The sequence below is a fragment of the Denticeps clupeoides genome, chromosome 5 (genome assembly GCF_900700375.1).
Source record: "Denticeps clupeoides chromosome 5, fDenClu1.1, whole genome shotgun sequence".
NCBI classification, from domain to species: Eukaryota; Metazoa; Chordata; class Actinopteri; order Clupeiformes; family Denticipitidae; genus Denticeps; species Denticeps clupeoides.
This window is the reverse complement of record NC_041711.1, coordinates 16,450,630-16,477,274: the sequence shown is the minus strand read 5'-3', so window position 1 is coordinate 16,477,274 and position 26,645 is coordinate 16,450,630. Positions and strand designations below refer to the sequence as shown.

Genomic DNA, 26,645 nt, shown 5'->3' with positions numbered 1-26,645 from the left:
TGCAGTTTCTTAATGCCGCAGTGAAGTAGATTATCCCGACCTAAGTCATAAAAAAGGGAGCACACTGTAATAATGGGAGCACTTCTAATGGTCTTTACAACCTTGGCTGCATCTTGACAAATGTAGCAAAGCTGAAGGTCTCAGTACCTCATTGGAGTGTGTGCGGTTCTGGTGTTTGGCGCGGTCGGAGGCATTGGAGAAGGCCTTGTTGCAGCCTTCGTGCTCACACACATAGGGCTTCTCCCCTGTGTGGGAGCGCAGGTGGGTCTTCAGATTCTCCAGACGAGAGTAGGCTTTGGAGCATCCCTCAAACTGAAACATGCACACAATGAAGCATTTACTATGACAAACTAACTGATCGATAAACCTGCCACTTAATTATGATTAAAGCAATGTTGTTTGTCAAATTCCAAACTAGGGTTTACACCACCTATCATGTTTCACTGTCTATCACAAAAATACATGCATCCATTAATTGATGCAGATAACCCAAACAATTGTGTGTTTCTGATAAATGTTTTGGGCAGTTCTTTGGGCGGGTAAGGAACTGCCATGGTGCCACTGAGGTACCACTGAGCAAAGCACCGTCCCCACACACTGCTCCCTGGGCGTCTGTCATGGCTGCCCACTGCCCACTCAGGGGATGGATTAAATGCAGAGGACACATTTCACCGTGTGCTTTTCACTTTTCACTTTTTAAAAGCATAATGTACAATAATAAGCCATTCCAAACGTATGACTACTGTTTTCATATATAAATATGACATTTTAATTGCAATAACGATATGTAGGCTAGTCTGACATGGATGCCAATACAATACAGCCTACATTTATGCAGTGGTCATGCAAAGCTGTCCCTTATCTTTGGTCTGCCCTCTTTTCACACATTTAGCTGGGAGAAAAATAATTTCACTCCTTAATAGACTCATAATCCTGACAGATGCTAGGCTTTAATGTTGAGGAGACACACCTCTTATGCAGCCTAAAAAGGATATTACGGCAAAGCGCAGACAGGATGCGGTACATTCATATTTCATCTACGAATGTGGTATGTCTGCGTGATGATGATTTACTCACAGTGCACTTGTGTGGCTTCTCCCCGGTGTGCCGGCGCATGTGAACCACCAGCATATACTGCGCCTTGAAGGGCTTCTGCTCCCGTGAGCACTCCTCCCAGCGGCACACAAACTCCTTCTTCTCCCCATGGATGTGTTCATTATTGATGTGCTGTGCAGACGCAAACACATGCGCAAAGCACAAATCATGATGTTAATCTAGTATGGAAATTGAATTGATGTGTGTGTGTGTGTGTGTGTGTGTGTGTGTGAGTGTGTGTGTGAGAGAACTGCACTGTTGCACCAGCTTTATACCCGCTTCTGTCTTTATACACTCCTGCTGTGTTTTTGTAAAAGAGTGGGAATCCGGGTGCTACGCGGGGTCCATTTTAAAACCAAAAAAGGTTACCAATAAAACCATGAGTTTTGAGAAAGTTGTCTTAGTTTCCATTTATTTACATGTTTGTTTGCACTATTGTGTTTAAATTTGCAGTCCTTTGATGGGTCGGTCTGTGGGAAGTGTCCTTTGATGTAAAGTTAGTGTTTGAAAAGCAAAGTGCAAATCACAGGGTAGCAAAACATCTTCTTTTTCATCACACAGAATTTAATTTTACAGCTAAATGAAATATAATCTCACATTTTAGGCCAATGCCTTCTACTTAAAACACCGGCTATCTTCAAACTAACCATAATTTACTCGTTTACAATTAAGGACCAAGAACTATCATAGGCATGTAATTTTAGAGAGAAATTAAAAAAATGTTTTTTTGGTACATATAATGATATGAAAAGGGTGAGTCCACAGTCTCTCTTGTTCATGGCTTCTGATTCCCCCCTCTCTCTGAATCACCTTCTTTCCTCACTGCTTCACTGCTTGTGAGGAATGCTATAGACCTTCTGTCCCTCACACAAGACCTTGCCTGCTGTGCAGTCCTGCCCTAAAGAGCTCAGTGGGCGACTCTGCCTGCTCATCCCAGGAGAGGCTTCCCAGACCCCCAGGCAGAAAATCAGCCATCCATTAATTGTCGCTAAATGGAATTTCGGCATCTCAGAACCACATTTTTAGCATCATTGAGAACCTGGTTAATTGGTTTAATGAAACCGGTAAATAATCTGTTGGAAAGAAGTCACGGACGATATTAAATATTCCTGTGTTGGAATCTTGACTCCTCGCTCACTGAAGCAGTAACCTGTATTGTAAGATTATCCCACAACCACCCCCACCCTCAAATCTCTCCATCCCAAACTCCCAGAGGTCCCACTGGCCCCCTACTTACATGCACCAGCTGTTCCTGGGTGTCATACTCCTTGGAGCAGCCCTCCCAGTGGCAGTTTGTCTCGTACACCACCTCTGGCTCCTGCTTACATTCATCCTTGTCCAAGTCCTCCTTCAGGTCCAGCATCCCACCCAGATGGTCCTGTGAGATGTGTCATCGTCAGTGTCACCCGAGTTTCTGTCCTTATTTTATGTGCTGCTCACCTAGCACCTGTGTGTGGATGTTTTGCACCAGTCACATAATGGGGATGAAAATAATGGGGATGAACCGCTTCCAACTAGTAGTTCAGTAAAAACTAGAAATGAACCATGATTTCTTTTCTTGTCTGGATATGCAGCATGTGCGGCCCATTTGGTGGTACTGCAGAGTTGCAAGTAGCGCATGTGTATGTGTTGACGATGTTAGCGTGAGCGTCTCCCAACTCCCAGCCTCCCCACCAGCCCCCGCCTGCTGCCTCGTGTGCTGACTGCAGCATGTTTATCTCTGTGGCTAGCGCTCTCTTCATCAATTCTGCTGGCCCCAAGACGACCACGCTCGCCACCGTCCTCATGCATCAAGTCCCAGCCTGCCTCACAATCGGAGAGGAGCCACAAATTTGTCAGAAAGACAGAAGAAGATGCAAGAGAAGGAAGAGAGAAAAGGAGAGAGAGGTAGAACAGGAGCAGAAGAAAAAGAGGGAGGGAAAACAGCCCTCAGATGACAATAATGGCTGGCCAATATTTCATGAAAATGAAGTGCTGTGGCACAGTTTACAGTGGCCAGGGAGTGAGAGAGAGGGTAGGAGCGAATGGATGCAAAGCTCTTATCACGCAGAGTTTTTCTCTCTGCCGCCATCAAGAAGGGGGTCAGGGGACTCAGGGGCTACCGCGAGTCTTGTGTTGTGTCATTGATCAGCAAAGAGCAGTGTCCCAGAGAGAACAACCGAGATTTTATATTTTATGATTCCTCAGTCTGATTGGGGTTTGATTGCAAATAAACCTCCTTTCATCTGTGTATCATTTCAAATGTTACTGTTGCAGTTTCTGTATCTGGGATTATTATGGAATGAGAATTGTATCAGTTCAGAACTCTTACCGGTGAACTGGGAGACAGGGGCCGGGGACCATCCACCTCAGTCTTGACCTTTGACCTCTTGGTGACCAGAGGGTTTACGGTGCTGCTGACAGCTGAATCCCCGCTCGTATTCTAGAAAGGAAAGCGAGTAAAGAGACAGATGTAACAAGAGCAGAGGGGCGGGGGAAATAACAATTGGACCAGTGTCAATGATGGGGATCGCCAATATCAGACCCATACGTCTTGGGACTCAGATTCCAGACCGGACCCTCGGTGCAGTCTAAACGGTTTAGGTCTAGTCAAAATTAACAGACGGAGGCTCGAGAAACATATATCTGGTGCCTGGCACTGTAATCCTCAAATAACTTTAGATGAGAAGCCAAGGAGCTGAAGCAGAGGGCGAAATAAAAGTGTGGTTCTGTCTGTTACAGTGTGTGGAGCACTGGATTGTCTGATTTTAATACAGCGGCCTGTGATGGCAGCAAAACCACAGAAATGTGTTTTAGATCAATGGTGGGCCTTCATGCCTCCCCTCCGTGTCAGGCGACGTTTGCGGTGGGCTGGAGTGCAAACAGAAATGGAGTGTGTGTGTTTTTTTGGGGGAATGGGAGGTTCGTAGCCCTTAATCTGCCTGTATTTAAGCTCTGGGGGAATTTACCTTCTGGAGTAGTTACAAACTAAACCAATAGGATAATAAATGCTGTGGAGGAACAACAGAGGAACCACAACTGACGCTCTGATGGAGGTGGACGGGGGACAGCGGTTCTGGTGATAAATCTTTGTGTGGAAGGGTGGGTGAATAAAAAAAAAAAAAAAAAAAAAACCACACACATAAATCAACAATGTACATAGGCCCTAGAACATACTGGTCTGTTTTTCTATTTTTAGCCTCACCTTTGACTCTGAATCATTATTGTGGGCAGATGTAGGCAGACTGGAAATGCTGAGTGGATGTTGACGGGCAGAGAAGGTGGGCGAATGTGGGATGAGGGGTGGCGTGTGTCCAAATGCACTTAGACCCCTCTGCTGGGACAGGAGCTGCTGGTACGCCATGGGGTTGATGGGGTGAGGAAAAGTAAAGGAAGGACTGAGAGAGAGAAAAAAAATATTTCAGGTTCATTGTCCTTATTGATAATGCAGATGACATTGTGAGGTCAAAGTTCCATTAAAACAAACCTACGGTGACTACGGTCACGGCAAAAGAATAGCACTCTGTTGTTCAGTCTGCAGCAGTATCTTGAGTTCTTTCACTACCACTGTGTCACTATCAACACCAACTGTCTGAATCACAATAGCCTGTGTTATAGCCACAGACTGATTTGTTCTGCCAAAGGTACCTGATGCCCCCCACTGAGAGGTGTCCGTAGGAGCTGCTAGCTGCTGAGCTGGAGCGTGAGTTGTTAATGTAGGCTACCAGTGAGTTGGGTGAGGTACGGATCATGGTCTGCAGGTCAATGCTGGCATCGGACAGAGGGGAGATGGACAGGGCTCGTTTCCGGCTCAGCCTGGGAGTGAGGCGAGGGCTAGAGAATCGGGACACTGCGAAGAAACACACAAATATATATATCACACAGTTACTTTCCAGCAAACCCAGAGGAATGTGGCCCACAAGCCCCACTCTATATACGATCAAGAATGTTTATTGGTTTAACCATTTGTGTCCCATAACCTGCTTTTCCTCACCCCCATTCTCCCTCCACCCCCTCATACCAAACGTCATCCCACTCCCTAAGGGGGGCACCCACTTACCACTGGAGATTATTAATGTTTGCAACTTAAAACTGATTCCTTCCTTTTTTCATACAGAGGCAAAATCTATTGAGTCACTCTGAGCTGTTATCATTGTGTCATTTCCTATCCTGGCCACAATGTGCTATTTTTGGATCTGAAGGCCTGGTGGAGCTCTCTAGCTGAGAGTGTGTGATTGATGCTCAACTTGCATCTCCCTGACACTCCAACCCCCTGGAAATAGCACAACCCTATCAATAAGTGCTCAAGATTGATTCACAGCTAATACAGTAAACAATTTGTACAGTGGAATGGTGGAAACTAAACTTGGCAGAAGATATTGTGTGGTGTTAAAAAAAAGTGGCCTATCTCTTAGGTTCCTCTCTGTGAAATGAACCCTGATACCGCTGAAATGCCAATCATGGTGTCCTGAGAACCTGATGAAACTTATTGCCATAGCTCACATGGAAATAGTGTAGAGGTTTATATTTATATATGAGAAATCCAGACCAGGCCTGTGAGAATTTTGCTAATGAAGCCCTCATATCTTTTAAATCTTACTCCCAGACTGACCTCAATTTGATTTCAAGCTGAGTACAATTAATCATTCCCAATAATTTACTGTAATTACCCAGATAACAATCACTCTGGTGTAAGATGCACATCAGTTTGTTTAATGAAGGCAATTTACAGAATTGATTTCAATGAACAGGAAATGTAAGCTAGAGGCCCTTCAAGGTGGACCCCTATGTTTTTAGTTGGTAGTTTTGCTATATTTAGACTCCAGGCATTTTCCTCAGGCATCAGATATGGGTTGATCCGGACATGCATCTGGCTGAGTCAAGCACAGTGTGAAAATCAGGGATCAAAGTAAAACATTTCCACCTGGTATCTAATCTGGTGGCCCTTTTCTTAGCTGTTTTGCGCAGACGTTTTCTCAGGCCTTGTTGGCGTTGCAGCCCTGGGCCTTTGGTATGTGAGCAGAAACGGGTGAAAAACACAGAGCCAGTTGCTATTGGGCCCAACAGGTGCTAAGCATTAGTGCTGGTGTTGGAAGAGCAACTGCTGCCATGCGAATAGAAGAACAGGTCATAACCAAAGGCTCTGGCAGCCGGATGTCCATAATGACTCTATTACATATGGTGCCAACACGCGCAGGCCTTACATAAACCATCCCTCTGTGTGTTAAATGTGACGTTGCAGCCCGAGACCTATTCCCTCTAGACCATTGGCTAATAGCTAATCCTCCTGCCTTGTTGCTCACAGGGCCATTACTCTTAGAATGAACTAATGGGCTGGTATACTCCTATAACATGAATTAAAATAAATATTTATATATAAAAAAAAACATTTCTAATAATGATCAGAGAATCAACTAACGTAGTCCCACCCTCTTTAGAGGCCATGAATCGACCTCTGATGAGCTGTTAAAAGGGTTTGGGGTGGGTGGAGCCTTGTAATACAGTTAATGAGATCCCTACTCATAGAGAATCCCAGCGCAAAATGTCGGTGTGAATTTGGATCATATTTGCATGGCATTAATGGATCTTTTTCAGTGACTGGGACAAACCATTCAGAAATGGCAGTCTTATTTATCTCTGTTACTGGCGGCTCTCGGGGGAGATGTGTTTATGAATGTGCCACTTCCCCTGATAAATGAGGAAATGGAAAGCTGGGCTTGCCGCTCGCCTCACCTCCTGCTTCCCCCTCATGATTTATGTCAGCAGCGGCCGCTAAAGCCGCCATGCTGGACTCCAGCCCCCTCTCCCTAAGCACTCTTCCCCCACCCACTGCCACTCCGCTGGCCCCTGAGATTGGTAGGTGTGTCACTGCTGTGCTTATTGGCTGCTCAGGCATAGCTTCCCCTGCAGGCCCTGTGATTTTGTCTTTAGTTAGTGAATCCGTTACCAGCTCTAGCCTGGTGGTGGCAGCGTACATTCAGTACAACCAGACCTTAGTGGTATTTGACATAAGCCCCGGTGATTGGTAATTTTCTATCTAAATAGCATTTAATGTTTGTCAGCAGTATAAACCTCATAGTTTTAGCACTGCCAAGGGCCTCTTCTTCAGGAAGATGTTCATTGCAATACCAGACAACTTGCACAGACATGCTCTTGATAAATTAAAAGCACACTTTAAGTACCTGCCACCTTGATGGGCTGGTGCGTTTGCCTTCTGATTTCTTGCTGATTGTTTTTAGTGCAATAACCATGATGTCTGGGAAAATATTTGCTTAAAGAATACATCTACTGCAAGACAGCATGAGAACAGCAAAAAAAAGAGGAAAAAACTCTCTGTCTCTCCGAGCTCTGTCATGTCCTGCACTTGATTAATGGTATATGGTCAGGAGAAGCAGGGGAATTCTCAGGTTTTGTTTGGTCGCTGTAAAAAATGTTCCAGAAAAATGCTGTCATCCTGAACATGCTACCGTGTGCTATTTCATCTTGTTAGGCCCACAAAATGTCCAGAGCACATCCCATAGTAAGCCCACATGCTTAGTTCTGCAAGTTAGATTTTGTGCCAGCTTTTTCACACACATAAACATACATATATGTTTGTGTGTGTGTGAAAAAGCTGGCACAAAATCTTAACTTGTGTGTGTATTTATATAAACACACACACACACACACACACACACACACAACATTAATTAATTAATTAATTAATTAATTAATATATTTATTGTAGGTGTCTGAGAAAATGGAGCATATTTCAGCAAACAGTTGTGGCTTGTTTTCCTGCCCAGATGGCAACCGTAGTAAGAATCCAGTAACATCTTCATACTGCGCTGTAGAAGTCCACCCCCACCACCATACTCCCACCTTCCACCACATGATGAACGAGAGAGGGCACTTCTTTGTGCTGTATTAAATATTACCCTTTTCCTCTAGCATCTGGGCGTGCTGTTTTCAACCTCACATTTGTGGCGATTCCTGCTTAAATGTCACGGGTGGTGAAGGACGAGAAACTGCTAAGATGGGACAGGCTAATAGGCCTCTGCCTCCGGGCTGTTGATGGATACGTGGGAAAGAGAGACGTAGGGGTGTACAACAACTGCATGCTTGTGCCAGTGAGTGAATTGAACCTCTCCATCACTGGCGCCTCTTTGAACTGCGAGCGGCCGTTGCTTCTCGCGTAAACAGTTATTGGTGGATCTGAGAGGAGAGCCTCCTCCACTACCTGTTCCGAATCTCCTTTTGAGGTAGCGCACTGTCTTTGATGGTGACTTTCATTAAACAGCCGGTGAAAGATGACACTACATCCCTGGCATTCATCGCTATGCAATCCCCACAAAAAAAAAATTCCCTGCTGTCCTCACAACACGCTTCCCTTTTAAGGTGACTTGGGACGTTAAAGTTGAAAGTAGGCATTCATTGTACTAAGCACACTATCTTATAAATTTTATCTCTGGACATGAAATAGCTGGTGTAACATATAGTATATAGTGTATGTTTCCACAGAAAGCTTGTGTCTGATGTTAAAGTATGTACAGTGTGAGGATTAAGAAAGTTGGGGCTGAGGTACTCACCGTCTACCGGGCTGATGTAGTCGGGCAGGTGGGTGGCTGCCGCAGCCCCGGCCCCCTGCATGAGCAGCTCTCCGTAGGGGTTTCGGTGGCTGGCCATCAGGTGGTAGTACTCAGCTGGATTGGCTCCAGGAGGGGGCGGTGGCAGGCCGAAAAGGCCGCGCTCCTTCAAGTGCTCATGGGCCACTGAGGAGGGAAAACACTGGAAGAATGAGGGGAGGGAAGACAGGCGGGTGGGAGGACGAGTCTCACTGCATGCTCCCGGACACGCAGTGGGGCAGAGTGTTGGCACTGTTTTATAGAGAAAAAGGGGAGACACTGACAACCATGGGAGGAATGGGAGGGACGCTCAGTGGTGCGCAGTGGTGCATGTCAGCACTCCTCCAGACACAGAGAAAGAGAGGCCCACACATTCCTGCATTTCCTCTCTCCTATAAACAAAGCAGTCTCCTCTCTCTCTCTCTCTCTCTCTCTGTCTTATGTCCAGCGATCACTGGAGGGAGCACTGACTCCTACAGTAATGCATCTGTAACGGTGTTAACATCTGCACCCAGTAAACTGCTTTTAAAAGTGTCATGACCAATAACAGTGAGATATGAATTTGTTTCGTGTGGCCTGCCGTTGAACAACAGTCTGCATCCCATTGATTCTGTCCATCTGTTCCTGTGTGTGTGTGTGTGTGTGTGTGTGTGAGGAGGTGCATTAGAGGCCAGTATGTCCACTCATTTTAAAAGAATACAGTCCTGGTCTGGCTTTGCAATAGCCACCCGCCACTCTCTCCCCTCTGACTGCGTCAGTGTAAGCGATCTTTCAGAAACGATTAAACTGTGGGATTGAAAGATGGAACAGAGGGTGTTGACTTCATAGCAGAAGTCCTCTTGCTCCCATTCCTCATGCCTCGATCATATATCCCTTTAGAGCCAGTCGGCCTGCATTGCTCAGTAAGAACCATGTCAGGGGAGTGCCATTAAATAAATATATTTTGTTTTTAACAATTACGGATTATATCCAGGGTCAAAGGTTATTTACCACCTGGAGATCTGGAGTGGGTAATTGAGACATTTATTACCTCATGGCTGGGTTACTGTAATTCATTATACTTTGGTATAATACATTATACAAAAGTATATACTTTCAGTCCTTAACCCATGGGCTGCAACTGGTGCAAAACACAGCAGCTCATCTACTCACTTGCAACAGTCACATTTCGGGTAGAGTTTAAGATCTTGACTATCCCTAGGACAAGGCTAAAGACTCGTGGATATAGAGCCTTTAAGGTTGTAGAACAGCCTTCCCTGGCACGTTAGATCTGCTCCCACCCTGGAGGTTTCTAAAGCAAGGTTAAAAACTCACCTTTTTTCTGTGGTTTTTAATTACAACTGGGTAAGGAGTGGAGTGTATTAATAGTTTTGGTACTTTTATTGTTTTATGTCTTGTTTTTATGTTTTATTGTTTTATGTTCTAAGTGTTAATGATGACTTGCATGACGTTCTTAGCTGTCAATTGCATGCATACGGTAGCTTGTACAGCATCTTGGTCAACTGGTTGTAAAGGTGCTCTATAAATAAACTTGATCTTTGTGGATAAGCTGTCCTGTGCTGTGATGGCGCACTTACACTAAAGTACATTATACTAAATCAGACATTAAGAATCTGTCTTTATCCCTTCAAAGCTGTTGTCATCATGAATTCAGAGGCTACATAATACAAAGAGGCTGAAGAAGAGGGTTCGTGTAACTGAGGAAAGTCAAACACATAAACCTGAACTGCCTGACTACCTCAGTTGATATTCAAGGCCACCTCTACCTGTATTTGCATTCCCTTTAAACTCAAATAGCCCCAATTTCTGCACCCTCTCTCTCACGCTCCCTCTCTGTCTCCATCGACATCTCTCTTTCTCTTTTTCATTGCCTTATCACACACGGGATCTACACGGCACTGCTTATTTAACTTTAAAAGACCAGACGCATTACTGTTGACAGACTGTAAAAAGTGATTTATTTCCCATTCAGGCCCCTCGCCTTTGCCTGTTATTATAATTCAAAACTGAGGAGACTGTTGTCATTGTTGGGAGATTTTGTTTAATTCTGTTTTTTTCCATGGCTTCCAATAACCCTTTTATCCCAAATCTGTAACCTGCCTCAAAGGCCAGTAAAATCGCAATAAGCTAAATTCTGAGCATTTTCTTTGACTATATTAACCAAAACATGCAGTACAAATAATGACACCCATCCTCTGATTATGCCTACAGATCAACATATGATTCCTGTTGACGAACATATGGTGAAGTATTTCCTCTTATGACGCACTTAAAATTGATATTTGTTATGACAAATTGTTATGAATTATGACAGTTGGGGTTTGTAAGGTAAATATAAAAAAGCTGAACGGTGAACCGGGTCAGTGACTTACCATCAGCTGGGCTTAGTCCTCGAGCAGCTGAGATCATTGAGAGGGTAGGACTGCTGTGCATGGACCTCAGGTAGTGCTCCATGTGAGGATGGACATAGGGGTGTGGAGGACCGAAGGGGGTCTCTGCTGCGCCAGGGGACAACCGGATCAAGGAGATGTCTGAAATGACTGGGCTGCCTGTTAAACCAGGGGGCCTGTGGGAGAGAAGAGCAGGAGATGAGGTTTGAGACTCATGGGCAACAAGAATTACTGTTGTTTCTCCTTTCATTACGTGTGAACATAATTATGGCATCTGCACACACTGTCTCCAACACTTGGTAGAATTTACTTATGATGTAATTCCTTCCTGTTGACGATAATTCAAGCTTATATTGTCATAATTATGATCATCATTCAGTGATCCCATATATTATAGTTACAAATACCATCTTCCTGTTGAAACAAACACATTTGCCCTAACATTTCACAGTGGTTCGGTCATGAACCTGATGCTTTTGTGAGTATGCATAGCTACATCAGGTCTGTGCCTGAAGTGCTGTAATGAATCACATAAGTCTTATCTGGACCGTCTCCCTCGCCTCTGCTCCGCAGTTACGAACATGATCTCATGTCTAACGCTGTCCCTCCTCCTGTCCTATTGTGCTTTGATCTGGAGAGCAGGTTGAGACTGGGGTCACAGAGGAGATGGGGTCGTCTAGTGGCCCGCTTTGGGAGGGCAGCTACGACGTGCAGCATGCAACACTGTAAGGGGATGACACCGCCGCGGGGGGCATTACCTGACGTCTGATATTTTGTGTCTGAAAAGATATATAACAGAATCTGTCAGATCTCCCCTCCATCACAGATGGGCATAAATTCCCTTTATCCCTTGCCAGATTATCCTGCAGAAACTATATTTTCAGACTGTTTCTTGGATGCTAGACAAAGTTTGGACATGATCATATTTTTTGAAAAAAATATATTTTTGGTCAACATCACATTCCATTATTTATGTGCTGGATCAGTGTAAGTTTTGGCCTGTAGTGATTTGTGAATTATAGGTATATCTGTAGCATGTGAACATGTAGTTTTAAAAGCACAGGCTTCTGCAAACTGCAGTCTAGAGGGACCATAACAGATAACATTACATTAGCCAGGCCAGCTACAAGTCAATGCTTTGGTATTCTCTCTCTCTTTGCCAAGACGGAAATGATTGTACTGATGTAAAGGCCTCAGAGTGGCAGTTGGGTATGAAAATGTGCTTGGTTTTCTTTTTCTCCCCCTCACACGCTTTTTTCTTTAAAGGCACGGTTGATTTTACACTCCACCAGGGTTTTGATGATTCACAGGCCACACAAAGAAGCAGTGGGATATTCATTTTGTTGAAAGCAACTGCTCTGTTTAGGCCCACATGTGTTCCTGTCTGGTTTATAGGCCCGGTGCTGTGTGGAGGCCTGAGCACAGAGTGGATCCTGCCTTTTACAAAGCCCAGCCAGTGGGACACCTGAGCATTAAAGCACTCTAATTGACACCCTTTGCCAAGAAAATCCAGCCACTCTGCATGCCAGCAGGCACGCCGCTGCCAGAGCCCTGACGAAATATGCTTCCTATTGCACACCACTACTTTCTTTTAAGGCATTTTAGCTTCTGGTCAGATCAAATCTGCATCAGATCAAATAATTCCTTAGTCCTGATGAGATCGGGTTTTGAGTGGTCACCCTACCAGCGCAGCCTGGTCCCAGGCCTAAAAGTTGGCCTCAGGGGGAGCATTCTTAGGTAGAGTCCATTGTGACCTCAATCTCTCATTTATCCCCATACTCTCCCGAGGCTGGCTCTGCGTTTAACCCAAGACCACTACGCTTCCAGTAAATGACGGCAGACTACCAGCCTTGTTCCTAGGCCAACTTTCTGCCACGTGCTTCAGTGAAAAGGCAGCATCCATAAAGGACTTAGTGTTTTTGGAGCGGAGGAGAAACCTCATACAAGCTGAATTCAGTGAGGCCAACAGAGGGACTGTGAGAGAGACATGTTTAGGGATAGAGAAACAGACACAACCACCCCATTTGAAATGGCCTGTAGGATGATCTTATCTATTCAGTGAATTCTGACCTGGCAACATTTCTGGGCCGCATACTGCCCACTCAATTGACAAATTGTACCTGTCTCTGTCACTTACCCAGGATCCACTGTAGTACCAAGTTGTTGGTACTACAGTGTTTTCACCTGGTGAGAGTGACACAGCCCCTCTCACTCCATTCCATGGTTTCACCTATAGATTTTCGCACCTTTCTAATGACACTTAAAAACCCACACAGATGAATCAGACCTTGGGCAAAGGTTTTCCACGATGCTTCACAGGCCGTGCACTTTATTATGCTGGTAAGTGGCCAAGATGGAATTTGTGGTCACTACTTGTGACATGTTCCACAGTGTTTTTATTGCATGAAACTTTTAAAAAGTTTTCACTTAAAAAGTGACAGCAAAACAAAGTGTAGGCTGTGTTACATATGACCTGATTCAGTCAGAGTGCTTTGCCCATGAAGTCATTGAATAAATAAGTGGCCTCAGTTGCCTGAACATACTGAATGCATTTGTGTAATAATTTAACTGATGTGAAGTAAAAACGTAACTGCCCAAAAAACTGTTGAGTAACGAATATCAATGACAGGATTTATTCATTACTATTGGAGGGTTTAGACAGTATTGCATTGTAAAAATAAGTATAGTCTTGTTTTGTCAGCTTAGAACTGTTCTGAAATGTAATGCGATCGTACAGAGAAGTCACCCCATTTTTTGAAAGTGAGATCTGCAGACTGATGGGATTCTCACCTCTGCCATCCAGTCATGCCATGCAGCTCAGATGTGTGCCCATTCGGTGGGTGATGGGCATCTACTCCATTCACAGCTTAATGCCCTGGGTTTTTTTTACATTGGCTGTTCAAACAAAAATGCCAGTGTGCAGCCAGAATTTTAAAAAAAAAATCCATTCACTAATTGCTCCATATGGGGTTGTGAAATGTTTTTAAAACTCGGGTTTGTGGGAGACACAGTTTAACTGGCACCTTGCGGCTAAAATATAATATCTGTTGTTTTTGGCATCTGTGAGGTTTGTGTAAAAAACAACTCTAGTTATGAAGTGTAATTATAACTGTGATTATTGTGCGAAATCATTTACCTTTTTTGTTCAGCTGTGTCTTTGTTTCTGTTCTATTACTGCCCATCACGAGCAGAACATATTACACTTACAGCTTATTTTCGGCTCTGTTTTTGCCCCTGATTGTGGGGCGATGCCAGTCTATTGTTCCGGCGGGTCTGCAGACACCTGTGAGGGGTCATTGTGCTCCATGCTCATGTCACCAGCGGCTTTGTGTCCAGCAGATGGACAGATCACCTGTTCGGGCACATGCCAGCTCAGTCAGGTGCCCACTCTCCACCATTGTCCGACCGTCCGGCAAAAATGGAGACGGGTACGTTTGCGTTCTGTGTCCCCATGCTTCAACTCACCAGGGTGACAGACACTTCTCAGCCTGCGTGGATTACTGCCTGGCAGGGGCTGTGGGTCAGTCTCTTTATTTTATTTATTTATTGTCCCTTCACTGCACAGTTGAGCTGAACACAATAGATGAATTACAGCGTGACACAGACTCGTCTGTACCTCAGGGCTGGTGCACTGATTTAGATAAATCACACCCTCAGCCACAGGGAGAGCGCACCCCTCCTGTAGGTTTAGGCGCCTTCAAAAAACAGAAACGAGAGCCTTGCAATCCAAACTTTGACAGACAATGCTTCTGCATGCCGCCACTGCACAAAGACGTAGTAATGACCTAGATAGAAAACCAGAATTGAGGACGTTGTGATCCGATTGCGCGATTTTTCTTTTGTGTTTTTGCAGCCAGACCATCCATACTGTACTTGTCATCTGCTGGGATAATTTTGCAATAACATTTGATTAATAGCTGATTCCACATTTCTCACTGCACTGTGCCTGCAGCCAGCTCATGGAGACTGGAATATAATGACACCCAGTCAGTATGCGCTCCGACTTGCCTCTATAGAAATCAGAAAACTTTGAACGTGTTTTATTTATAATCAACACATTCCAGGTGCATCGTGTTGATCCTGTTGAGTTTGATGGATTATCTGGAAGCTTTTCTGGTGCAGGTATAATTTAGCTTCACAGAGATCTCATGCAAACAGTAGCATCCTCAAAAGTAGTCAATTCCAAAATACTCAGTCTCAACCGGTTAAATGTTGTTCCACTAAATAATAATAATAATAATTAATAATTATAATTATTTGCCAATTCTGTTATTTTACTAGAAATATTCAACTGTAGAAGTGGCTTTATTTGACAATCACAATAGCACGTTACTAAGAACAGAGATCTGTCATTCATAAAAGTGAACCCATTCCCTCCATTCCAGTCTGAAGACGGCCTTTGACAATGAACAGTGTGTGTAAAGGACATGGAAAAGTGTGTGTCATTGCATGAGACCAGTGGGTGGCTTATCGCTTCCCATCTCGCTCTCTCTCTCTCTCTCTCTCTCTCTCTCCAGGCAAAGAGAAATTAGCTCGGACCTGGGTTTTATTCCCAGCCTCCCCTCCGATCAGATGAAACCAGTGCTGCTGTCGTTCACTGGAAGGAAACCGGAGGGGAAAACTGCCTCTTGTCTTAGAAAGGGGGGGAAAAAAACAACAGGGAAGCTTTGCCTGGCCGCCACGCTGACAGCTTTGACAAAATAACCAGCACCCTCATTACGCTATATGCAAACAATGATAAAGGGGAATGTATGGAGATGTCATGTTAGACAATCTAGGAGGCGACCCTTGACCAGCCGCCACGAGAGTGTAATAAAGTACCGACGCGCACGACAAATGACACCACACTTAATTTGCTGTGCAATGCTCCTGTAATTAGATGAATTTGGCACAGGCAGAGGAAAAGACAGCTAGATCAAGGTCTTGATGAATTAGGGGTCCACTGTCAAGATCAAATCACATTAATCAAGGTGGCCGAGTAGTGAGACAGGTTTTTTTCCCCACTCTCCAGGACCTTGTGATGAATAGCTTGGCTTCTACCAGGCACACAGTATGTATCACCATCAAATCTGTGAATTTAAATGTAAGAGCACTACTTCCAGAATTCAATTGATTAATTCACTACCCTCTTTTTAAGATAAACCTACCTGGCAGCGGGCACAGTACGACTAAAACTCTTCCAAGTTAACTTGGAAGTTCACGTCTATGCATTTTAAAAAGCAGCAAAGTGTAAAACAGGAAACATTGAAAGCAGTAAAGCTCAAACTCACAAAACTGAGAATTAGTCCAGCGTAGAAGTCCATGGTTACAAACAAGTCTTTATTAGACGTCTGGCTCGCGGGCACTGCTTTTGACTATGACAGATTGGCGTCTCAGTGGCAGATCTGGGTGTTGTGTAGAGGGTGGTGGTAGGTGGGAGAATGTTCAGATTTTTTTTTTCTGCCTGATCGATGTGGTTCTGAAAATGGAGCTCATACTAAGAGGATGTCTGTTGGCCACTGGTTTCAGAAGAATCCGGATCGCAAAGCTGTCTCATGTAATAAAGAGGTAAGGGAAGCTGTGTATATTCCTTTCACATCATCGTAGAAAATAAATCTGCCTCTGCTTTCTACCATTTTTAGTCCAGTTTACTCTGTCACATTATTCTTAGAAGCTGTAATGTATTTATGAAAGAGTGCATTTGCACAGTAACAAAGTACATTTTTAGCACTTACCCATGCATTGCGTGCAGAGCGTGAGATTCGTAGTGGTATCTCCCTTCATGGTGACGCATGTCAATCGGGATGGGTGCGTGGAAGGTTGGGAATAGGTGGTGAGAAGCTACCGAAAGGGAGAGAGAGAGGAGAAAGAAACTTCAAAAACATAGAGCTGGACTTTCAGAAAATAAATTTCAAAGGCAAAATGCTACAATAAAGTAACATGAATTTCAGAGCAGGCTGAGCTGTTTCGTCTAAAATATTGGCACTATCAAACAGGAGAAGTGGAATAAATAAATTATCAAAGTCATACTAAGAAATCCTACATCTCAAACATAAAAGATTTCCAACTGGGCTTTTGACAAAGACCTGCAGCTAGACACTCTTTGAACTAGTGGAGCTGATGGACCATATGAAGGAAAGTGTGGCCCCAACGCAAACTGGGACTGACAGCACTGGGAAAGCCCTCCTCTGCCGTGCCTCCACACAAGACGCATCCCAGCCAAACAGCACATCTCAACACACACCAGGACCGCAGGCTTCGGCTTAGCCTCAGGAAGAGCGTTCGTGGCTCCCTTTTCCTTCAAATGCATCACATCACAGAAGGCAATAATGGCCACAAAACAACAGTTGGGGGGAAAAAAATAAAAACAGGACAGGCCCCAGTAACTGAATCACTGGGTCACTGCAGACTTAACATGGAGATACTGAATCCTATCAAAAACCTAATACAGTCCCTTTCCCCTAGAACCAATACAAAGATCAACTAAAATAAATGTAATTTGTAACCTCTAACTCTCAGTAAAAAGAGTTACATGTTAACTTTACTTTCTTTCTTATTTCCTTAATCAAAATCAACTTTTTCATGTCATAAAATGTTTTTGGCACTGGATACCCCATAAAAAAGGTATGGGGCGCCATTCTTGCTGTGATAACTGGAAACCACAGTTGGTCTTTGTTCAGGTCCAGCCCTCAGCTAAATGCCACATGATCAGGACCTTAATGTCTTTAATTTCTTTAGTGAGTGTTGTTTTTCATTAACATTTTTGTAACCGCAACTTTCTTAAATGGGCCATGTTCCATGAATCCATTAACCCCTTTCCTTTAACGCTCATTATCAAAGTGATTCTTCACAATTGGACACATTCCCATTATTACAGATTCAGACCCCTGCTCTTTAATTGTAAACTTGTGCGACAGGCTCTCTCCCCTTTGGGAGAGCAGTGGAAAGGAGAGCCAGCTGATATCTGGATCATATTAAAATTCCTCTGGCATCACGTGCACATGCAGGAGACAGAGATGACCTGGGAGTTGAGGGCGTTGGGGTCAGGGGTACAGATCATTATCTCTACCTGAGGAGCCAAGGCCCCTATGGGGGCTGCCAACTGCACTGAACATGGGTGAGTCAGCATTCAGAGTCCATTCCTCTCACTTTCACGGACTGTCAGAGATATGGACGGGCATGTCCCAGTGACTATAGGGGACCGTCCCGCTCTTGTCCTGTCCCTGTCTGTCCTATGCCAGATTTAGCCTCTGTGAGCTTATCTGGGAGAGGCATTTGCCATCAGTCCTCTTCTCCCTTAAGTGTTTGTTTTGGGATTTATTTGGCTGGATCTACCCTGGTCCCTGAGTTTTGAGACACAGATTGTGGCATCGGAGACTTGAAAGTATAAATAGTTACATGTAATCAAGCCCCTTTGCAAGCTTTCTATGTTTCTTTTAGTCCTTTTATTGTGTATGTCATGGAAAAGGCCTGGGGTCATCCTTAATTAATCTATAACACGTAGTAAAACACCGCTGCACCTGATGTGCGCAACACAACAATAACCTCATGCAGATGTTCCTGGAAAGGAAACTAGGAACCTGAACATCTTGGTGCGGCTCTTTTGACACGCAGAGGGAACATTAATATCAGAGCAGTTCCTCACTCTTTTTCTTTCCATTTCATTCACTTTCTCTCCCTCTCTCTCCATCCCCCTTCTTGTGAAGGCCCAAGCAGACATTTTTCACAGTGAAGAGCAGTAAGCAGTATAATGGGGCTCTGTGTGAGCGCACTGGCTGGATGAGTGGGTGCAGGCAAAACAGCTTTATTTAGAGCGCAGGCCGAGTTAATGCCCCATTAATAATGGCCAGGGTGAATTATTGCAGGGGATAATGGGGAAGAGAGGTCGAAGGAGGCCCTTGACAAAGAGCGGCAAGAACTAGGTCACCAAAACATGACGGCGCAGCCGGGGTGCCGAAACACCACTGGAATTCTTCTAAACTGAAGTCACAGACCACCACACTGAATGCTAATCAGGTGGACTTCTGCTCCCGTCACCACTGCCATTAATTTAGGGGTTGAAAATAGTAAACCTTAATTATGAGCTAGAAAAATCACAATCAAGTATTTATTCAGTGTTGTTTTTCTTTTTTTTTTGCTTGATGTGTGATGGGAACCTACAATTCCCATCATTAGTGGCCTATATTACACAGAGTGATTTATCTGAAGATTTTCTCAATTATCCATATTAACTATGTGATTTCAAGGCCCTCACAGACTCACTGTGCTCACATTTGTCAAGTCAGCCCATACCTAACCCCACCCGTGGAGTTTGTCATCTCAGCGTAACCCCCTCCTTCCCGTCCACTTCCCCCAAACCGAATCCTTCCACCTCCCCCAAAGGGGCCGAGTAGGCAGGAGTCTGCATGGCTGTACTGTCCTGGGCCTGTTAGTGTGGGATTGACCGAGCAGGCTTATTCTATCACCCAGACAGCTCCATTGTTCACCCGCCACAGGAAGAACAAAAGGCGAGCGCTCTGGAGAGTTCAAGAGGCGCGTTTACCTGATTCACTGGGCCCAATCCCCCCTGGGCACGCCAGCACTGGAATGTCCCCGCTTAGGCCCCCTCACATCTATTAGTCTTTGGGCGATAACATTTGTTTTCACATCTGGAGGAACACCACAGCAGGCTCCTGCACTTTTTCACCGTCAGCCCTCCACATGCAGCACACTGCCAGGGCTCCTCTCAGGCGCACTGGTGCCATGGCTGGACCAGGAGCGAAATCAGCACAGTTCCAGAACGCACTGGATAAAACGCCACACACTTCAGTGGACTTTTCACAGGATGCAGGCTTGTATACAACTTCTCCCCTCTCCGGCAGTCCCAGAGTTTTATAGAGTTTCTTCCTCAGAGGAAGTATTCAGGAACAATAACGCCATCCTGAGAAGCCAGCTTTAAGCTGCACAGTTAAAAAGCTTTCTGTCCTTCTCTGAGACGAGGGTGGGGGAAGGATAGTGGGGGGTAAACACCAACAGGAAATTCCCCCCAGACTAAACTGGCAGGCCTCCTAACCACACAGTACCATGCCAACCACTATACAGCAAGCCCCCTGCTGCACTGCATGCTGGGATATAGGAAGCGCCATGCGCCCCCTGACAGTTTAAAGTAATGAACAACTGATCCCCAGTAGTAGTAGTAAAAAACTAGTAGTACCTATGGAAGAAACAGTATTACTGTAAACCATGGTCAATGACAGTGATCATTTTCTATATAGTTTTTTGCTCAGTGACTCATTGAACTCAGAATTGCTCATTTAAACCCGCGAGGTAAATCATTTTGGTCACAGCAATGCCAATGCTGTGGAATATATAAATGATTAACCATAACCTCTCATTGTAACATCATATAACACAAATAACATTTATATTTATAATATTTATCATACATTTATATAACAGATAATGTATGAATGGAAGGGATTTTGGATAAATGCTCTGGACCAATCAAAACCAGCAATGACTATTTCATGTGCTGTGGCATAATAATGGTAAAACTGTATCTTTTATGAACTGCAACTTTAAGCAAAATCTTTTTTTTAAACTTATCTTGAACTTATTCTGGACCATTGCTTTAATTATTTTCCATTAATTCAGTTCTTAGCTAATTATTCCCTTCAGATAGCCAAGTAGGCTATACTTCAGGTAAGTAAGATCATAAATTATCCAAAATCACTTAGTTCCATGCTAATCAGACACAATGTACACATTTGTTATTAAGCGTTAAATGAACAGTCTGGCCCAGAAGCCCACTGCTGACCGATCTGGAGGGAAGCGGTGTCAGTGTATGACAGCTGGGTCTGTGCCACCTGCTAACACCATCCATGCATCACTGCGTCAAGGACAAGAGCGCAGCATCCCGCTAACCAGCAGAGCCGCGCTCAGCGAGACAGGCGGTCTCGGCGAGCCCCCGCGACAAGCCGCATGTTGTTAGCATGCTGTTTGCGTAATTTAGGTACTTAAGACTGCAAGGCATCCCAGAGACTGATTACACCTCTGAGTAATCGCCCAACCCAAATGCCAGCTGATTTATCGCCTTGCCGCTTAATAGTGCTGCTTAGCACAAAGGTTTGTCGCGATTAAGTAATTACCTTTACAAAAGTTAGAACGATAATAACGAAATTTTATTATCTTGAAGGCTGGCCCGATGATAAAAGGCAGTCTGTCAAGAGTGGCCCACAGAGAGGGAAGCCTCTCAGGTAAAATGAGAGTGATAATTAAAATACAATGAATTAAATTTGCGCTGGCGGCGCTGTCATCGTGTTCCCCTGCCTACATTCATATTACTCCCTCATGCACCCTTGTTAGGTGGCGGCGGGATTATACTAGCCAACACATTTATGAATTAAATATGTGCCTTATTTACATTAGAAAGTAGTAAAATATAACATCTGATCAAAATGCCGCAGCATTATGGAGACTGGCCCTTGTCCTTTTAGGTGTAAAGTTAGCTGCAGGGTTGGTAGGCACAGACAGAAGCCCCGCCATTGCTGAACCATGCGTCACTCCTTTCTCCCACGTCTCATTGTTTACACTCTTGTCATTGATCGATGGCTCGCGGGCAGAAATAGCCACTACGGTTTCCTGCTCCATGCCCCTCGATGCACCGCTGTCAGCCCGCTCGGCCCAGGCAGCCGAAATAGAACAGGCCAGCGGTCTCTGCATTCTGTAGGCCGCCTTCAGAGCAGATAGGAGACTGCCCAGAACCTGTCAGATGGAACAACCTGCTGGTTATGTGTGGAAACAGAGGTGTGTCTTTATTTGAGGTGACATCCCCTGACCCAGTGCAGCTACTCCTGCTCAAAGCCTTAAAGTGTTTGTGTGCAGAGGTACTTTACTGCTTACACTGATGTAAAGCAGACATGTATTTGTTTTCATTTCAGGGTTCAAAATGGCCAGTTTTTCCTTCAAACATTCTTATCACTGTGGTTTCTCACTCTGTTTAATTGCTTTTTTAAATGCAGATTCCCAAGATTTGTGTTGATTGAATAAATATGGTTGTATTGTTAACAAGCAAAAATTGTGTCATCTTATAGACACAAATGTCTTTTTCAAGGATTGTTCACACATCAAATGGCAGAAAAGAAGCTGAAGTGGGAGCATTTGACTTTAAACAAGAGCTGAAATGTCCTAATTGCATTCAACTGCAGAGCAAATGCTGAAACTTGTTAGTGGCCTAGTAACAGGCAACAGTGTAAACAGACTTCTGTGAGGCTGTCAGGATTGCCTGCAGCTGGGCTCCACACCGGAACCCAATCCTGACGCCCCATAAATGCCGGAAGTTTCCGCCCGTTCGGGGTCGCTGGCATTTTCGTGAACTCGCTGCACGAACTTGACCTAGTTTTGTTTCATGCGTTTTGAGTTCTGGCAATCGCCACACGCCTACGGGTTAGTTTGTGTTTTTTCCCTTTTATTTCCCGTTTTTGGCCACCGCGCCATTGTTTATTTGTATTTGTTTGTTTGTTTATGAATAAAACCCCCTTCCCAGTATGTCAGACCTCTGCGCTTCCTTCCCCCGTAAGTCCGTAGTCGTGACAGAATGCCAGCGACCCACCCAAAAGCGCAGAGGTGGAAAACAGAGGAGAAGAAACGCCGCGAAGGACGCAGCGCGGCGCGGCGAACGCGGACGCCAGGGGAGAGACGCGCCGCCCGTTCTGGTGGAGCGTTTTCTCCCCGAGAAGCCGTGGTACGCGGCGCCGCGTGATGACGTCACCCCCGGGAAACTCCGCGAAACCCGGAAGCGACAACGTCGGCGGGTGAGTGGGCGGAGCGAGGACGTTGGCGTCGGCAGCAGCGAGGAAGTGACGTGGGCAGCGAGCGCAGAAGATGCGACCCCCACGATCTTCGGCATGTCGAGCCAAGAACTCTGCACTCTGCTGGCAAGGCTCCCCGTGGACTGGGACGACACGGACGACGACGAGAGCACGGGAGACGAGAGTTGGGCTCCGCCCATCGCGCCAGTCTGCGATCGTCGCAAGGTCCGTGGGGACCCACGTCACTTCCAGGGGGGTGAGAAGCGGCAACAACGGCGGCGTTCCTCCAGCGAGGGGATGGACAGCCTCCAGCCCGAATGGCCAGAGTACTGTCCCTGGGAGTTGATCGCACCCTGGGTCCAGGATGTCCGCAGGGTGGACGACCCTCGGAGTCACAGGTGGGAGGACACGGATGACGAAAGCGACAATGACGTGGATTTTCGTTGGGCAGTCGGGGCCGGGATGGCTCCACCCAGCGCGCGCGTCCGAGATTGTCGCGACATCCGTGAAGATCCACGTGACTTCCGAGGGTATGAGGTCGACACGGACCAACACGAGGATGACGCCGATTGGGCAGTCGGTGCCGGGATGGCTCCGCCCATCGTGCCCGTCCGTTGCGAGGTCCGTGGAAACCCACGTCAGTCCCAGAGGTGCGACAACAGTGAGGAGGAGGACAGCGATGCGGGCGTAAGCTGGTGGAACAGGGCGACAGGAGGTCGCCAGCCAGCAACTGCACTGTCGGAACTGCCTCACAGGGAAGATGCCCTCCCAGTTCCAGTCGCCGACCCGCCTTCCCTCTGCTCGGACGTTCCCCAGCTGAACGGCAGCGCATCACCAGCGCCCCCGCATGCTGGAGAAGACGTCCACCACCCCACACGCCCACCACCATCTCCAGCGACGCTGCCTGGCAGCAGGGAGAGACCGACAGGAGTTTTCGGGACTTCCAGCAGAGACTGAGGGCGGAGTTTGATCGGCCAGAGCCTGAGCCAGGGATCGAACTCTGCCCCTCCACCACATCCAGCGCCAGTCAGGATCCGGGGCAAGAAGACCAAGCACTGGCGGGCGACGAGAAGGTCGCGCCTCCCGAGATTCTGGCTGTGCCCCCTGAGGAGGTCCCGGAGAGCTCAGAGAGGGAACCAGACGACCCTCTCTTCTGTCTGTCTCTGTCTGTGTGTGTGTGCGTGGCATATGTGTCCGTATGTCGCCCCCACTTCCTCTCTTTGTGTCCACCAGATGGCGACCCAGCCGCGGAGCCGAACCCCAGGGAGGAGGTTCCTGACCCGAATGTGCTGGTCCAAGGCGAGGTGGACAAGCCCCAAGGTACCCCGAAGTCCAGCCGGGGGGGGTGCTCCCCCAAAGAATTTTTTGGGGGGGTGCAGTTCGGGTTGGGGACTCCTCCTGAGGGGAGGGGAGGTGGGGAAGCGATGGAGCTGGGTCCTCCAGTAGCCAGTGAGGAGGGCGGGCCAGGCATGGGCCTGCGTCTGCCTCCAGAGGGGTGGAGTGCCATAGAGCCCCCGGGTAGGCATGAGGACCCAGCTGGGACAGACAGGAAGAGGGCCTGCTTGTCCCAACGGACGCAGAAGGGGCTAGCCGGATGGTCTGGCAATGCCCCCCCCTTGGCACCAGGGCCGTGCAGCGAGAGGGGCTGCATAGTCCCAGAAGGCACCAGCCTGGGGTGCCTGGAACAGTCGCCGGAGGCTCTGGGACAATCTCCCTGCGCGGTGCAGGGGGTGACACAAGACGTGTCAGAGGGGACATGTGGAGACAGGGCCCACACGTACCCAGATGGATCGGCCCTGATTATTGTGTGCAGGTACGGGAGTCCGGGGCCGCCAAGCGGGACCACGCCGGAGAGCCAGGCTGAGGGTCCGGGGCCGCCAAGCGGGACCACGCCGGGGAGCCAGCCCGAGGGACCGGGGCCGCCACGCCTGACCACGCCGGGGAGCCAGCCCGAGGGACCGGGGCCGCCACGCCTGACCACGCCGGGGAGCCAGCCCGAGGGACCGGGGCCGCCACGCCTGACCACGCCGGGGAGCCAGCCCGAGGGACCGGGTCCTCCAAGGGGAGGATACAGCAGGGCAGGAGCCCTGTGGTTGCCGCCGTCCGCCCCGCCGCCTCCACTGATGGTACTGTTGGGGCTCCGAGGACGTAGCCCTTGGAGGGGGGGCTCTGTCAGGATTGCCTGCAGCTGGGCTCCACACCGGAACCCAATCCTGACGCCCCATAAATGCCGGAAGTTTCCGCCCGTTCGGGGTCGCTGGCATTTTCGTGAACTCGCTGCACGAACTTGACCTAGTTTTGTTTCATGCGTTTTGAGTTCTGGCAATCGCCACACGCCTACGGGTTAGTTTGTGTTTTTTCCCTTTTATTTCCCGTTTTTGGCCACCGCGCCATTGTTTATTTGTATTTGTTTGTTTGTTTATGAATAAAACCCCGTTCCCAACATGTCAGACCTCTGCGCTTCCTTCCCCCGTAAGTCCGTAGTCGTGACAGAGGCTCAATCGCCGCATTACTGTCGCCACCACCAAGCCGTCCTCCGACGAGCTCTGTGGAAAGAGTCTTGGCCTGGGACTAGCTCGTAAAAACTATAAATTAGTAGCAGCTGTGGGGCGCAGACTCCTCCGGGGAACTTGTGAAGGGGGGCCTGAAAAGTATCTCTGCTCAGCTGGAGGCCCTCTCCTCGACTGTCTGCTCAGGGCCCTCAAATTCGTAATGAAATGCTGTGTATCGAGAATGCTTTACAAATCTCCACTGGTCTTCATAAAATCACGACATTTTCCCCCTCGTACCATGCGTTCCTTTTCCCATCCGAGTCCAGCTGGGTTTGGTGTGTTTCCGGACATAAATAACACTGACTGCAATATTGTAGGCTGGTCTGTTTTTTGTTAAAGGGAACGGTAAAGTGGATGTTTTAGGTCTTCCAATACTCTGTCATGACATTGAAATGTATATTAATTATGCAAAATTCTTCCACTCATGCTTGAATTTAATGACATAAGAGTTCTCTGTGTATTCAAATAAGCATTACTTTGACATTTTCAGAATGTTCATTTTCTGGCTCTGAATAGAACTGTTTATTTCCTCTTAATTTGTGATTCCACATTAATCTGTGCAATTCCTCAGGTTTTACAAAAATAAATTTGTAATAATGCAGAATTGATTTTCACGTTCACATAACTAGAGTAATTTTAGACATGCATCTGTCAAACTTATCCCACTGAACGGGAGTTTAGAATGAACTCCACAAAAGGAAAAGCCGTCCACTACGTAACTGAGGGCCAGGGTGGTGGGTTTCCCTTGCACAGCCCAGACCCCAGACAACAGACACTGTTGCAATGCTGGACACCCGAGGGAAACAGACACACAAACTGAATCCCTGGTCTGGACAGCCAGACTGTGCAGAGCATGTGTGTATTGCAGCCATTATTGCCATTAATCCTATCGTCCTTCATTTGCATGTGGGGTATACATTAACTACCCTTCATTTACATATAGTAGGTGAAGGTAATTAGTTGTATGTGACATAAATTATAGGTTCAGTGACACCAAACAATACCCAACATTAATTATGTATAATTACTTAACAACAGCTTACAACCCAGCAACCATGTGTTAAATAATGTTTTAGGTCCTGTGGGATTTGTGGATGGTTTTGTAAATAAATGGTTAAAAAATATATTAAGACAACTGAATATGCTATTGTAACCTCGGCCTCCTATGGGAAAAAGCACAGTGCTTCTATGAACTCCTCTGCAACCTACTCTCTGCTAACAATAAGCTGAAAATTATTTGAACAGAGAGTGGAAGGA

The 26,645-nt window shown here is 46.4% G+C and overlaps 1 protein-coding gene across 1 annotated transcript in view; it reads right to left on the bottom strand.

Annotated features, from left to right (window-relative positions):
* LOC114790236 (zinc finger protein GLI2-like) overlaps nucleotides 1–26,645 on the bottom strand; it is a 57,119-nt gene that overhangs the window by 6,186 nt on the left and 24,288 nt on the right. Inside the window, exons 3-11 of the mRNA XM_028980117.1 lie at nucleotides 16,783–16,888; nucleotides 11,051–11,244; nucleotides 8,643–8,825; nucleotides 4,723–4,924; nucleotides 4,280–4,472; nucleotides 3,407–3,517; nucleotides 2,333–2,473; nucleotides 1,078–1,227; nucleotides 148–312 (exon numbers count right to left, since the gene is read on the bottom strand). Coding sequence (XP_028835950.1) covers nucleotides 148–312; nucleotides 1,078–1,227; nucleotides 2,333–2,473; nucleotides 3,407–3,517; nucleotides 4,280–4,472; nucleotides 4,723–4,924; nucleotides 8,643–8,825; nucleotides 11,051–11,244; nucleotides 16,783–16,888 — 1,445 coding nt within the window. The remainder of the gene's footprint in view (nucleotides 1–147; nucleotides 313–1,077; nucleotides 1,228–2,332; nucleotides 2,474–3,406; nucleotides 3,518–4,279; nucleotides 4,473–4,722; nucleotides 4,925–8,642; nucleotides 8,826–11,050; nucleotides 11,245–16,782; nucleotides 16,889–26,645) is intronic.